The following is a 14,976-nucleotide window of genomic DNA, read 5'->3' as shown; positions in this document are numbered from 1 at the left end:
ACCAAACTCCTTAAAAAAATAGCGTGTCCAAGACGTCAGACTGTTAAACTCAAACAGAAATAAACCCGGACTCATATCTAAAGGATTGCTACTTTAAACATCTAAGAGGCATTAATCTGTTATTAATCTGTCCTACAGATGTTTTATGAGTGAAATCCGTGGAGTGCAACGTTAATGATAAAGTGGCGATGAAATGAAAAATATCATCATCATCATCAGTGTTGGATGCGAGGAATTTGTTGGAAATTGGTCAAAAACAAACATGCATATCGTGCGTCCCTGTTGCTTACACCTGACACCTCAGTAAACTCTGACAAAACCCTAAAACCACCATCGATGTGATGAGTTATACTGATGTATAAACTGACATATTGACCCCAGTTTAATGCATGTTTGTGTGATGAACAACTGCACAGACAGGAAGTGTGCTGACTGAGGAGCAGCGGTGAGCACGACACTGTGGAGTGTGAGGGGGGGGGGGGGGTATGGGGTGAGGGGAGGGGGGGGCAGTGACTGTCAAAGCCAGCTGGAGCAGGGCATTATGGGTGGGAATCCTGAGGGCAGAGGAGGTTGGAGGTTTTTGGGGTTCCCCCCCCGCGGTCTGTTCAGCCCGTGGAAGCCATGCATCAGTCTCAGCCGCCATGCAAAGGCCGACAGAACGGTTTGAAGCCGGACTGACAACAGCCGCTGTGTGTCGGTGTAAACATAATGAGAAGAGGTCAAATGTCTGGAGGGGTTGGAGGGATGGGGGGGGGGGGGGGGGGGGGGGGGAGGCTTTAGCACAGGAACTCCTGCTTACCCTAAAAGTCCCTCTCACACACAGAATCACACTGAACCTCTCGGCTCATACCGCTGTAAGTGAGACAATAAGAGACGTCGACAAAGAGGGAAAATTAGACGAAAACACACTGAGAACGCTGATGTAAACAAATCAAATAGGTAAAGAGTATCAAGTCCAGAAATAGACAACATAGAACAAGTGCAGATTTATTGTGTTAAATATAAATGTACCTCAAGCTGAGTGACCATATGTTTCCATTATACTGGAGAAAAGCAGTCATGTACAAAACGAGGCAACTCACACCAAAACACTATAAACGGATAACAAAGCTCTCCAGGTAAGAGGGTTTTGGGGTAAATTGCCTCTTTAATCTTTGTTGAATAAATATCTGGATGCCACCCGCGTCTCAGTCTGACATTTTATTGAGCATCACAGTTATTAACATTCTGTAAATGTGCTCTTTTTCCAACCAGCGCTGGCGTCTAGAGACGTGTCACGTAAACATTCGTACGCTGCTGGGTGGAAATCTATCAGAAAACTATGAATGTATTTGTTGCTAAACGTTTCTGGTAACTAAGTGCAAAGAGTCTGTTACAGTTATCTATATTATTATTATAGTAATTCATGTGTTCAGATAAATCCAGAGGAGTAAAAAGCAAACTACTTTATGTGTAAATCTAATAAAGTAAAAGCACAAATTGAAATGTATATTTCGACATGCAGCGATGTGTTGCGGTCGGTTTCGTACGCCTCACCTGTGGACATGCTCTCCCCGGGAGACAAACCGTCCAGGAGGCCCGTCGAGTGATCCAGAGGCTGGGGACTGGTGCCGGGCGTGCTGGGGGGCTGAGGGGGAGGCAAGCTGGGCCTCGTCCGGGGCGGCTTGGGGGTCGGCCGGGCCTTGGTGAGCGTCCCGGCCAGCGAGGGCGGAGAGGAGAGGGACGGGGCCGTGGCCATCTGGATCTGCCCCGGGGAGCCGATGGTGGCGTATCCCTGCGGGTAGCTGAAGCTGTACGGGGACGGGGTGCTGGGGGGAGTGGGCGACAGGCTGACCGGAGACGGCTGACCCGTCGACTGGTCGGACATCGCTCCCGACTGGCAGTACGGGACTTTGGGGGGGATCGGGGCCAGCTTCTTCGCTGCAAAGAGACCAGAAAGAAAGAAATTCTTTCAACTCCAATAATGTCTTTCATTGGACCGTCCCTGTAGCCCAACCAGAGATAACTATGACTCAAACATTCTCAGACTTCATGCAGCTGTTTTCACTCTAACCGTGATGAGTAAACTCTCCCGTTTAATGATAATTTAATGATCATTATGAAAGCGAGGGATGCTCGCCTCCACTTCTCACTAATCAACTCTGCAGATCCTCAATTACATTTACATTTGTCATTAATTAGAATATATATAATTCTGCGCGAGCAGAGAAGAAAATGGCACTTTTTTTAACTCCATTTTGCTCACATTTTGTGTGATATTCAAGCAGTTAACATGAATGCAAAATAATGATTTAAGTGCTAACAATAGCCACGTTTGTTGTTCACGTTCATTCTGATAATTTTGGGGGCGTGGTTTTGTAGGGAGGCTTGACGTGACGAGCTGACGACTTGCTAGATTTTGCCACTTTTGGAGCTGCTGCTGCTACTTTTATTGGAAAAGAGTTGTCGACTCTGGGCTGGATTTTTAGGTTGGATAATTTCCTCCAAAAAGTGAAATCTTGCTGGTTTCACCACAAGTTTTAAAGCTCGGGTTGGTGATCTTGATTTAAAAAAATCATCCAACCGAAAAAGCCAACTCTTTTCCAATGAAAGTAGCTACGAGGACGGCAGCTTGATCGTAGACCGGACGAGCTCATTACTGTGCTTGCGACAGCCATGGACCGTAATAAAGCCAAGATTAAAACTTGAGACCGACATGTTTGATTGGCAGCATATTTACAAACCGATGTGCAGGTTCCTGAGGCTTTTGAAATAATCTTCTGTAACTTTGACACGTTCAGACTGATGCCTCGTTACCTCTCCTCAGCGTGTGAGGGCTGTGGTCAGACTGTCCACAAGAAGTCATCCCCTGGAGTCCCTGGAGTCCGATCTTCTGTCCGATCACTGGAGACAGCTCCTTGTTCTTCAGAGTACTGAGGACACACACACACACACACACACACACACACACACACACACACACACACACACACACACACACACACACACACACACACACACACACACACAGGAATGACAAGCTGCCTCATGCGTCTCTCTTCTCTTTAATAACATGTCAACCGTGTTTCCATAAATCTCCTGGCAAATAATAATAAAAAAAAGAGAGCACCCATAGTTCCGTGTCAACTTTGCCAGAGTGACCACTGTTTGCAGGCGAACATGAGGTCTGTAATGCCGTGCAGCAGAAAGCAGTTCAAAAATCCCAAATAAACCCAAATGGCTTAATGGATTTTACTTTTTTACGGCGCAGCGCAGCCAGAATGCCAATGAAGGTCGAAACATAACCAGTTCATACTCCGACCGACGCTCTGCAGATGAGGCATGAGTGGATGGTTGAAGCTGCAGTGATTTAGAGACGGGGGGGACGGGGGACGGGGGGACACGAGCATCTTTTGGGGCTCAATATCAAACATAACAAAGACGTTAACTCCACACACATCGTGTTGTTTCTGTTCATTCTCAAGGTCTGATGTTTGCGCCCACTGGTATGACTCATTAACGCCCACTGCTTCTTCTTCTTTTTTTTTTTTTTATAATGCCGTGCACTGAAAGCTTTGAATTTCCTTTGTTGCCTGGCAACCGCCTCCTGAAATATCCTGGCAACGTGGAAAGTTATGGATCGCATTCACGGCAATTATATTAAAAAAAAAAGATGGATCTGATAATGGCGTTCTTAAAGAGAATTGATTTCCATGATTGACGGATACACAATAAATAAGAACAAAGAACAGGAGAGGGTGAGGGGGGGGGGGGGGGTATCTTAATCTCACCCATCCCCCTTTTCTCCTCACCCATCCCTCTCTCATCTCTCCTGTTTGTGTGTGAGTTGTGTTTGGGAGTACGGGCGAGTTAGGCAGCGTTCTGGTATTTACCTAGTCAGCTTGGCTCCTCTCTCCCGGCTACAGGCGGCCCACGGAGGGGGAGCAGAGAGGGGGGTGTTGGGGGGTTTGGGGGAGCCCAGGAACAGGTCGTGGCGAGTGAGAACAAGCGGGGGTTTGATGTAAAGGGTGGAGCCATTCGTTTCGGGCGGGGCCGCATGCGAAGCGTCGGACGGGGAGGCCTGTCTGGGCAGGTGCAAGGAACCGGGTTTGGGGTTGGAGTTGACGTCGAGCGGCTGAGGGGACGGGCAGAGGGAGTGAGGGAGCGGGGGAGGGGACGGCCCGGGGGGCACGGACTCGGGGTTGGGGGCGACGGGACGCATACCCGGAGGTGCTCGCGTGTAGAAATGGTGGTGGGGGAGCGAGTAGGAGGAGCAAGAGGAAGAGGAGGAAGAGGAGGAGGAAGAGGGGTAAGGGGGAGGCGGCCTCTCCTCCTCGGGGGAGGGGTAGGCGTAACAGGAGTCCGACCAATTGGAGGATGCATCATCCGAGCTGCAATGACAAACATGTCAATGTTTCCTGGGGGGACAGAGCTGGAGGTAAAGTGGAGGAATTCATTCATATCTCGGAGGTTAAGAGCAGTGGGATGAATCGATTCATCAGTTTAAGTTCGGGAGGAATATTAACTATTGTGTCAGGAGGGAGAAGTGAGGGCTCCGGGGGGGGAAACAGCACAGAGGGAATAAAGAAGAGGTGCTCTACGGGTTTCAAATCACAGAAAGGAAATCAAACAGAAAAGTCACCTCATCCATTGCAGGGCCTTGCGACAATGGACTGTTATGCTGTTAATGATGCTTGGACTAATGACAACAAAAAAAACAGATAAAACAATTCATGCACATGCAGCAATGAACTACTGAACATGTGGATCAACTTCTTCCACATGTTATATAAAATATTCACATAAAATACAGGAATTAATCTACACACATGGCTGAGATACAAACAACAACAAAAGACAGAAACTTAAAGGAGCAGTCACAAAGTTCCACATGTCATGCTTCATCAGGGGGGGAGACACGGAGGTGATGGCGAGCGTTTCGTGGGGGGGGGGAACAGAAATAAAAACGTGGAGCAGACAGGCGCTGTTGTGGTGTCAGTTGCAGGGCGCAGCAGCACACGCGGCGGCGGGGGGGGGGGTGGAGCAGCAGCAGGTGTGTGAGGTGGTGGTGGGGGGGGTGAAACAGGAGGACGAGGGGACCGGGGGGGGGGGGGGGCACGACAGCCTTACCTGGCTCGGTCGCTGTTAGTGGGAGGAGGGGTGGGGGAGGGGGAGGCAGAGAAATCCCCGGGCTGCTCGGGGACGAGAGCGTCAGTGGGCGGGACGGGGGGGGTGCACGCTCGGTGGCGTGGAAGAGGTTTTACGCGTGGTAGACGAGCCCCTGCGCGACACCCAAGTAGTGTCCATCACCCTGACACCCATGCTGTAGTGGGACAGAGATGCACAGCCAATCAAATCACGGGAGGGCATGTGTGTGTGTGTGTGTGTGTGTGTGTGTGTGTGTGTGTGTGTGTGTGTGTGTGTGTGTATGTGTGTGTGGTTCAGGTGGGGTCATCAGGACTGCTAGGACGGGACAAGCTTCATCTGAACCTTTATTGAAAGAGGCCTGACCCGAGCTGCCTCTAGGGTCGCTCTGCTCCACCCACACGGACCTGTACGGGCGTACTTGTGATCCTGAGCATGCAGGAACAGAGAACAACATTCCACTCACTCATTGTCCCGATTAAATGTGTAATTAACTTCCTTTTTTTAATGACAATCTCCTGCAAAGATGACGATGCATGAGGAAGTTGAGAGGTTAAATCTTTTGATCACTGTAACACGAGAGCAGTTCGGATGAAATGGACAAGATGAAGACTTTATGGTCCTTTTGGCATTAAAATAAAAAATAAACTAAAAGAGGTAGTTTGACGCTTTCTAGTCAAGAGTTTGATGAGAAGATTGACACCACTCTCACGTCTGTCTATTCAAACTGAAGCTAGCAGCCAGTTAGCTTAGCATAAAGACTGGAAACAGGGGGAATGTAATAAACTAAAAAAATAAATGTTTCTTCCACTTCTTGCGGCCATTTACGCTGAACTTTGTATCATAAAACTGATCAGATATTTAGCTAGCAGCAGACGTCGACCTACACATTCCCACATCTGGAAATATATACTGTACGATACGATATAAACACAAGTGGGAGCGCTTCCTTGTTGACAAAAAAACCTGGAGTCCTGGAGTCCTAAAACCAGGAAATGAGTTCGCGTTTTTTCACTTCCTGTTCCCTCCTTTCAAAGTCGATGTGTTTTCTAAATGTGTTTTTGGTTAGATGTCTGAAATAAGGTCTGTGGTTAACACAAACTAAAAAGATTTTAAAGTGTTGTTCTCTGATATAAAATAGGTCAGTAAACCCCTCTGGTGAATTTAGAAGCTTTTTACGTGTCTTTAAAAAAAAAAAAGAGTGTAAATGAGACGACTAAGCGTCCTCACTAGGACACTCGTCCTCCTTCAGCCTAGTGGAGGAGACGTGAGGTCACGTGACCGTTGGTGGAGTTCCTTCATAGCCTGTAAGTATCATAAATGTTTGTTTGCTACAGAGATTATTTTATACAATAATCCAAAATCCAATGGAATAATCCCTTTAGGTTTCTGTCAAGGGAACCAGTGTGACGCTAACTTCCTGTCGGCCTACAGAATGACGTCATCGCTGCAGCGCTCTATTGACTACTCTACTGTGTTGATTAGTGAACTTTAGGAGGTGCAGACTTTCCTACTCTTGGACGGACAGGAACTAGCTTAACTACAGCTAAGGCTAAACAACAAGAGGCTATTGAACAAGTTCATCCAGCGCCTGAAAAGATGCTACTTATGTAAACACAGAAAGAAAGGCCTGCTTTGTCCATGCCCCCCCCCTCCTCCCCCTCCGCCCCATTTGTCGCCCTTCTCTGTTGGAGGCATTGAACTGTCGGAGTCCAAGTGTGTCACTTCAGACAGACCTGACTGGAAGCGTTAAACACACACACACACGACAAACGACCGACACTTCCTGTCAACGTGCAGCTGAGACGGACAGACGATGAATCGACCGATGAGAGGATGAGGAGGGTGCGGTGGTGGTGGGGAGGATCTATACTGTACCTTTGTATCTTCCTCATGCTGCGTAGTTAAAGACAGAGACAAGCACAATGAGGACAGAGAGTAAGGATCATGGAGGACAGAGCCCCCCCTCCCCTCCCTCCCCATCGGACTCATTAACAGCAGCAGAGGAACTTTTGGCAGGATGAACTTTTTTTAAGACGAGAGCCAAGATGGAGGAGCGAAATGGGGAGGCTGTCTCCCTTCAGCCTCATCTCAAAACCCAGAGAGGAAATGTGTTCCTTTTAGCGCTAATTAGGTCAAAGTTTCCCTCATGGATACAACCAAATCCCCCTAAAAATGTAAGAAAATTGTGAGAGGGGTATTTTTTTCGTCAATGCAGTGGTACAACTACGAACGTGTGGCCAAAAGTACGTGGACACCCTACTTGTATGTAGCTTGTAAGGATGCTTTTAGACGATGAGTTTCCAACTTGGTGGCGACAGTTTGGGGGAAGACCCTCTCTCGGTTCAGAGAGATAATTCCACCTCGTGCACAAAGCCGAGTCCACAGGTCTCAACCAGAGGAACTCCTTAAAGACGAACTGGGATAAAAAACTAAAACAATAGTGCTGTGTGTTGATTTTTCTTTCCTATACACAATCATTACAAAGAATGATTTAATCCATTTGGTTAGAGTTTTATAAAAGTCTCAAAGAGCATCATTTAAATCATAATACTTATCATTATATTCTTATTATATATACATTCTTCTGTAGGAGCCTAATGTGCATCATAAATCCAAAAACATGGACGTCTGAGGGAGCGTTAGCTGAGAAGATTAATACCACTCTAAATATGAAGCTTTAAACCCAGCAGCCAGTTAGCTTAGCTTAGCATAAAGACCTAAACGTCACTAATTAACACCGTATATCTCTTTTGATGAATTAGTATAAAATAAAATAGTAGTTTACGCTGCAGCGTGCACAAGATGTGACAAGGAACAACCAATCACGGCCGGTCTTTTCTTTCTTCCATAAATAGATTAAAGTGAATCTATGCAATCATCACCGTCATCGCTGCACGCTCCACCGAGGCCTTAACTGCAAACCAAACGCAAGAAAGTGAACAATCTTCCACGTTTTTGGGCCCATAGAGAGCTGTCACAATCATAATCTAATTACCTAATTCGTTAGTGCACCAAAGATGCTGCTGAACCATTTCTCTCTAAAAGTAAAGCATCACACACTATGTACTCTGTATGTCCAGAGATTACAGCTATAAATAGTTCTCACTGGCCAGATTAATGGAAGCTAAGTGCAGCGTGTGTCCTTCAACTGGTCCTGCTCGGTACAGACAACGATGGGAAGTTATTACCATTTTTATTCCTCACATGAAGGCACAAAGATCCCCCGGAGGTGCACATTTTAGTGTCTGAACATCAATTAACTTTTTTAAAAAGGGGGGGTGTGCACTGAGTAGAAATTTAAAATCCAACTTTACAACCATGCACAGAGCGAAATCTAAAATCTTTTGTACATAAAAAACCTGTAATTCAAAGGGAGCCTCACTGTGCTGAGCCTGCTGGTTCTGTGTTTCTATTGAGAGCTGAGCTCTATTGATCAGATCTAACACACACACACACACACACACACACACACACACACACACACACAGGGTCCAGGTTTAATTAGCTGGGCTACTTGTGGTCTCCGGGCTACAAGGCTTAGTCTAGCTGCAGGGCCTTATAAGACCAAGGCTGGAATAAAGCATTAAAGGAAGAGACACAGAGACAGACAGAAAGCCTCTGACTGGGTTTCAGCTAATCCTCCTCCACAGCTCGAGGTTTGCCTGATTCCTCATTTCACACACTAAATGTCATCTTTCTCTTCCCTCACTTTCTCACCCGTCTCACTGGGCTGCAGATAAAGACGGATACAGTATCCCGTCTGTCCACCTCATAGTGAAACTGAGCATGAGGTCACCTCTCACACGGAACATCAAAGGGGGAATTCTTCTCACTCTTACTCCACATGACCGACGCTGTCAAAGAGGCAGTCATGTGGAAACTTTACGCGGGGGGGGGGGGGCCCATGTTGGTCAACTGTAAGCTCTATAAGTACTGTAATGAACATAGACTGTATATAAGAAGTGGACGTAGCCGTCGTGACGTCACTCATTGGTTTCATGGATGATGTTTTGAAGTTGCGTTTTGGCCGTCACCATCTTGGCTTTTTGCAACCAGTGAACAGGAAGTGACCATATCTGGACTGAGGAGGAGCGACGTAGAGACGCCTTATCCGTCTCTGGTAGAGACCTGTCAATCACTGTGTAGCCCCGCCCCTAAAGCATCCCCTGCTTTATGGTCTGTTTGACTCTAAATGGACCATCATCTACTAAATGAACATCATGCTGTATTGAAGAAGACTTGAAACTAGAGATTGAGACCATAAACTCATGTTTACAATGTTTACTGAGGTAATAAATCAAGAGAGAAGTAGAGTCATTTTCTCATAGACTTCTATACAACCAGAGGAGTCGCCCCCTGGTGGACACTAGAGAGAATGCAGCTCTAAGACGTGAAGCATCGGCTTCACTCTTCAGAACCGGAAGTTGCCGCCTTTAAACGAAGGACAATATTTCATTCTATTTTCTAACTTAACGCATCTACAGGATGTTTTGCGTGTAATCCCTAAAAACTGCAGCTAAACGTGTAGAACGTAAACCCAGCAGAGAGAGAGAGAGAGAGCTCGTACCCGTCCTTCTTGTAGAACTCCAGCATCATGTTGTCCGTGGCGACGCTGAGCGGCCGCCGACTCTGGTCGTTCTGCTTCCGCTCCATCAGGTCCATGTCCGGTGACGGCATCGAGCTGTAGTTGGAGTTGTGGTTGGTGTGGACCGGGCTGCCGTAGTTCCCCGTGACGTTGAACTCGATTTCTAAAGAAAGGACGAGGCGCGGAAAACAATTCAGTTGTTTTTCATTTTCCCGAAGAACTCAATCCTCCTTCCAAATAAAAACAATCTATTTCCTCTTGCGTCGTCCTTTCCTCACCTCCGGGGAAGAACCAGTCGGCGTGCTGGATGATGGGCTCGATGATGCCGACGATCTGCAGCGACACTGTGGTCATCATCTCTGTGATGTTGCTGCTGCAGGAGACAGAGAGGAGAGCTGCTTTATTTGAATGGTGGGACGGTAGAGCATCGTATAAGGATTCACACTCAGCCGGTCATTAGCACATTTTCATGATATTGCAGAAGCATTAAAAAAGGAGAACCGGCTGTTAAAATACTCATTAAAAGTTAGAGAGGAATAAAGAGTTTGTGAGATTTGCACAGAGATGTAAAGGGAGGTGTCCTTCACCCTTTCCAAACTGCTGACTCATCATCTTCATGAGTGAACTTTATGATCAACATTGTGCCTATTGGCCAGTTTTGCTCTGAGCATTCTGAGCTCTGAGCAGCATCATGAATATGAGCAGATATTCAGATTCTCCCCGTGGATACGGAGTCCTTCTCTCTTCTATACGGCTTTTCTTTCTGCTCGTGTTATGAAGTAGAGATCCTCACAGTGACATGTTTTAAGGATGAATTTATTCTGGATGCTCAGTTCAGACTGAAGAACAGAACCTGCTCTCCTGCCTTTTAAACCTTTGTCATAGCGACATTTATTGCATCTACACATGATTTAAATAGGGGTTGTCTTATAAACATCACAAAATAAACGAAAACTGAACGAAGGAAACACTGAGGTTCATCCACGACGCCACAAAACCTGCATTTCATTTCCCCCTCACATGAGCCATAAACCTCACAGATATTAATACGAGCTGCTACTGTGTAACCACATTATTTTACATTCTAGTGGACATCCCACAGTTTCAAAAGATACCAAATATGTCAGGATGGATTGAGGGGAAATGTGTAAAATGATGCACGAGACATCTAGAATATTATCATGTCATTAAATGGTGCAGCCATAAAAAAACACAACAACATGGCGTCTTGGATCTAAATATTCCACTTTGTGTGAATGTTGGTCAAGACAATATATCATAATACTCGTGATATATAACCTTTATTTAATCAGGTCGACAGAAAGAAACACAAATATAACGAGACAAACAGAAGCTCATCAGAGACAATCCCAGAATCACTAAACAGATTTAAATGTTTCAAAGTGGGATTAGTTATTCACATTCTTAAATCCTCAGTAATTATTTCTATTTATAAGATGCAATGTTGTGGAAGGCAGTTTTCCCCAAGTTCAGTATTTTCCTGAGGGGGAGCTATCGAGTTTAACAGGCCTGAGATCTGATTTGATGAGCGCTGGTTTTACATCTGAGACGAGAGGATTATACACTGAGGCAGCTTCTGATACTATAATTGGAAGATAATGGATGATTGTTAACAACCTTAGAGCGAGTTTAAAGGGGTCTTATTATGAAAAACTCATGTTTTCAGTGCTCGTGTCCACCGACCCACAAACTATGAAATAAGACGACTCGGTCAGATTTCTGTCGGCTGCTTGAATCAGAAAACCTGTGATTCAACAAACCGATCAGATGTGTCTCTCCTGCCTCTGTCACATGCAGGTTCATTAGAATATATCGTCCCCATCCGAGTATCTCCACTAATAACTGAAGAACTATCTCTGCAAAGATGCAGAATATCTTTCTCACGAGCCAATCGGAGCAGACTGGGCTCTTAAAGAGACAGGCGCCAAAACGGAGCGTTTTCAGACGGAGACGCGTATATTCAGACTGACAATGTGAGAAATGGTGTTTTTCCAAACATTAAAGCACGAAAACATGTTCTAGTAGAAACACAAACTTCCAAGCATGAACCTGAAAATGTGCAGGATTAAAGAGCGGAAACCTGGACGTTAAGAGATTAAATCTAATTATGATCTCGTTTAGCTTAAAAGATTGAAGCAGTTGTAGAAATTAAAACTTTCAAAACAGAAGACTCTTCAATAAAGAATGCACTTGAAGTTGTACTTTATATTGTTAACGTTGTTCTATGAAAGTCAGTTAACGGCTGCGACTGCGCGTCTCTGCCGTCTCACCCTTCGTCGTGCATCCACAGCAGATTCGGTCCGAGGACGATCGCGATGTTTCCCGGCGTCATCTTGTTCACGTCCTGGTCTTCGGTCAGCTTGGAGAGGAATTTGATCAAATATCTGTAAATACAGATACAAACAATCAAACAAGCAACTTATTAGAAATAATTCAACTTTTTTAGGGAGAAGAAAAACATGATTTATTTGCGGTTTGATTATATAAATTAAAAGCTACCATATGTTTAAAACAGCAACTTCTCTCACGCTACAGAAAACAGCTCAGTTTTTCGCTTTGTGAGAATTATATTTTCCTGCAAATCCAACAGTTTTTTTTAAAGGTTTATTGAACTCAAGTCAAGTTAAAAAATAAACAATCACCACGTTTGGATCTACAATGGTAGGGCTGGTTGATGCTGCAAAATGTAGTGAAACGTGGCCAGAATTGTCGATATCCATACGTTTTATTAATAAAAGCGGCTTCTGTTCTTTCATGTTGCTTTCAACTGTTAAGCTCTTTATCACACGCATGTTAAAATTACAGGACGCTTTTTAAAAGGCAAATAAACATACATGCAACCAATGAATGTTTTGAAAATAACTAAACAAAAGCACAAACTACCATCAATCATGATTCACAGCAGTGAAAATGCTCCACGCGAGTCTCCTCTCTCCGTCAGACGTCATGCTGAGCGTACAGGCCGTCGTTTGAACAGCTCTGCGCTTTGATGAAATATAAATGAGTGTAGAAGAGGAAAACTGATTTCGATTCTATTGACGCTAGAATCGGACTTGAAAACGAGACGTTAGGTATCTGCAGCATTGATTATAGATCCGCACGCTCCTGCTGCATAGTTTTCACTGGACCGCTGTGATGAACTAAACTAAATGTGCATCAGTGAGAAAGGCTTAACATTTCTGGGAATGCATGAATCCAGCGCAGCTCAGTTAAGTCAGATAATGACTCGCTGTCTGGCAGCCGTTGATACTGAGCCACATTCCCACAGATCTGCTTCCCCGTCATGTGTTCAGTAGTAGTGAAATGAGACGTGTAAAGTGAGAAACGTGGGAGACAACAGAACAATATCCAAGGTTTCCCACCCTCTTCATGATTAAATAAGGTACTTATTTTGTGTTATTACTTCTAACTATTCTCCCTTTTTCATTCTCTTCGTGGGTTTTCTGAGAGACAACAATGGTCCCGTGTGTTTCTGTGGGAGCTGCTGAGCTGAATGACTCATCCTGAGCTGAACTGTTGAATGAACATCAGGCAGCTCGTCGCAGCGAGCGCCGATCATCCGGATCGGTCTGACAGGTCTTCTCAGGAGGACGACCGTCTAAAAATACGCCCTATTTGTGCGATTCGATGTCGACACTGACAAGTGCTGTAGCATCTCTGCTCCTTCAATTTCCCTCCCGTCACTTTTCCGCTCTTCCTCTTCCTCCTTCGCCGCGGCTTTTGATCATGAGATATGCCCTTCGGCAAATATACACGGCTCGCCCTGATCCAGCAGCAAATACAGCAGCACCTCAGCCTCAAGTCCTCTTTCTCTCACCATCTTGGTTTTTTTGCAACCAGTAAACAGGAAGTGACCATATTTGGACTGAGGAGTGACGTAGAGACGCCGTACACGTCTCTGGTGGAGACCTGTCAATCACTGTGTAGCCCCGCCCCTAAAGCATCCCCTGCTTTATGGTCTGTTTGACTCTAAATGGACCATCATTTACTAAATGAACATCATGCTGTATTGAAGAAGTCTTGAAACTAGAGATTGAGACCATAAACTCATGTTTACAATGTTTACTGAGGTAATAAATCAAGAGAGAAGTAGAGTCATTTTCTCATAGACTTCTATACAACCAGAGGAGTCGCCCCCTGGTGGACACTAGAGAGAATGCAGCTTTAACACGTGAAGCTTTCGCTTCACGCTTCAGAACCGGAGGTTTCCGCCTGGATTAGAAGCACAAAAGGTTTCATGGGAGCTTGGAGTTTCCATGCTAACAATTAGTGACACGTACTAAGTCAAATTAATCGTATTTATAAAGCCCAATATCACAAATTTACAATCTGTGCATCAAACGACTCCCTCCGACCTTAAACCCCAGATACAGATATGGAAGAACTCCCAAAACCTCAGGAGGAGCAATAGAGGATGCAGCCCTCAGTCCTTTTAAAGAAAGGCAAAACATGGCTCATAATTTATGAACAATGTTATGAAGCGAGAGATTAGAAGTTTTTATAGAGCGCAGAGACCTGATGAAGTGAGAACATCATCAGTCGTCATTTAGAAACTATCTTGAGTCTGACTGATGAAGAGTTTAGAAGACAAACCATCTACTTTAAGTAATCTGTCTTGTTTCAGTAACAATTTTCTTTCAGTCAGACATGTTTTGTGTCTTAATTCACCCACATCAGTCCTGCTTAACGAACTCAAGAACTAGACAGCTTTGTGCAACGGATTAATTTAGACGTCTGTCTGAAGTCTGACTAATCGTTTCAGTCGCCTGACTTCCAACAACGACCACAAGGAGGGAAACACGGAAACAGCGACTCACTTAAAGTTGTAGTTGTTGGCCGTGGGGAGCTTCTCACAGGCGTTCAGGAGAGCCTGCAGTCTCTTGTCTTGATCTTGAATGCTGCAGGACGACAGAGAAAGAAAAACACAGAGGTTGAACATTGCATGAAATTAAAGATGAAGTTCAACACATCATCATCATCATCATCCCTGAACTGAAGCGATACGGACTTGGAGGCCTGGATCCAGTCGTCGTAGAGCTCGTATGACATCAGCGGCTCGGGGAGCTCCCGCAGGTAGGACTTCAAAGCTCCTGGAGAGACCGGAAATAATGAGAGTAATGCATATATGCATGTTTATATTTGAGCAAACAACAATGCATTTATTATGTGCCTGCATGAGCTTATAGTGTCTCAGACTCGTCACTATATTTAGTCATTGCTATTTGATCAGAACGCATGTGATT

The 14,976-nt window shown here is 45.2% G+C and overlaps 1 protein-coding gene across 1 annotated transcript in view; it reads right to left on the bottom strand.

The window, feature by feature from the left end:
* LOC306712972 (rho GTPase-activating protein 44-like) overlaps positions 1 to 14,976 on the bottom strand; it is a gene marked incomplete at its 5' end in the record, with an annotated part of 30,875 nt that overhangs the window by 4,789 nt on the left and 11,110 nt on the right. The window contains 12 exon segments of the mRNA XM_079182467.1: positions 1,537 to 1,920; positions 2,797 to 2,912; positions 3,873 to 4,370; positions 4,622 to 4,678; positions 5,110 to 5,210; positions 5,212 to 5,302; positions 7,003 to 7,020; positions 9,695 to 9,875; positions 9,991 to 10,082; positions 12,004 to 12,117; positions 14,551 to 14,631; positions 14,742 to 14,823. Of these exon segments, the coding sequence (XP_079038593.1) occupies positions 1,537 to 1,920; positions 2,797 to 2,912; positions 3,873 to 4,370; positions 4,622 to 4,678; positions 5,110 to 5,210; positions 5,212 to 5,302; positions 7,003 to 7,020; positions 9,695 to 9,875; positions 9,991 to 10,082; positions 12,004 to 12,117; positions 14,551 to 14,631; positions 14,742 to 14,823 (1,815 nt within the window).

The sequence above is a fragment of the Pholis gunnellus genome, assembly GCF_910591455.1.
Source record: "Pholis gunnellus genome assembly, chromosome: 21".
Taxonomy (NCBI): Eukaryota; Metazoa; Chordata; class Actinopteri; order Perciformes; family Pholidae; genus Pholis; species Pholis gunnellus.
This window is presented reverse-complemented; position numbering and strand designations above follow the sequence as displayed.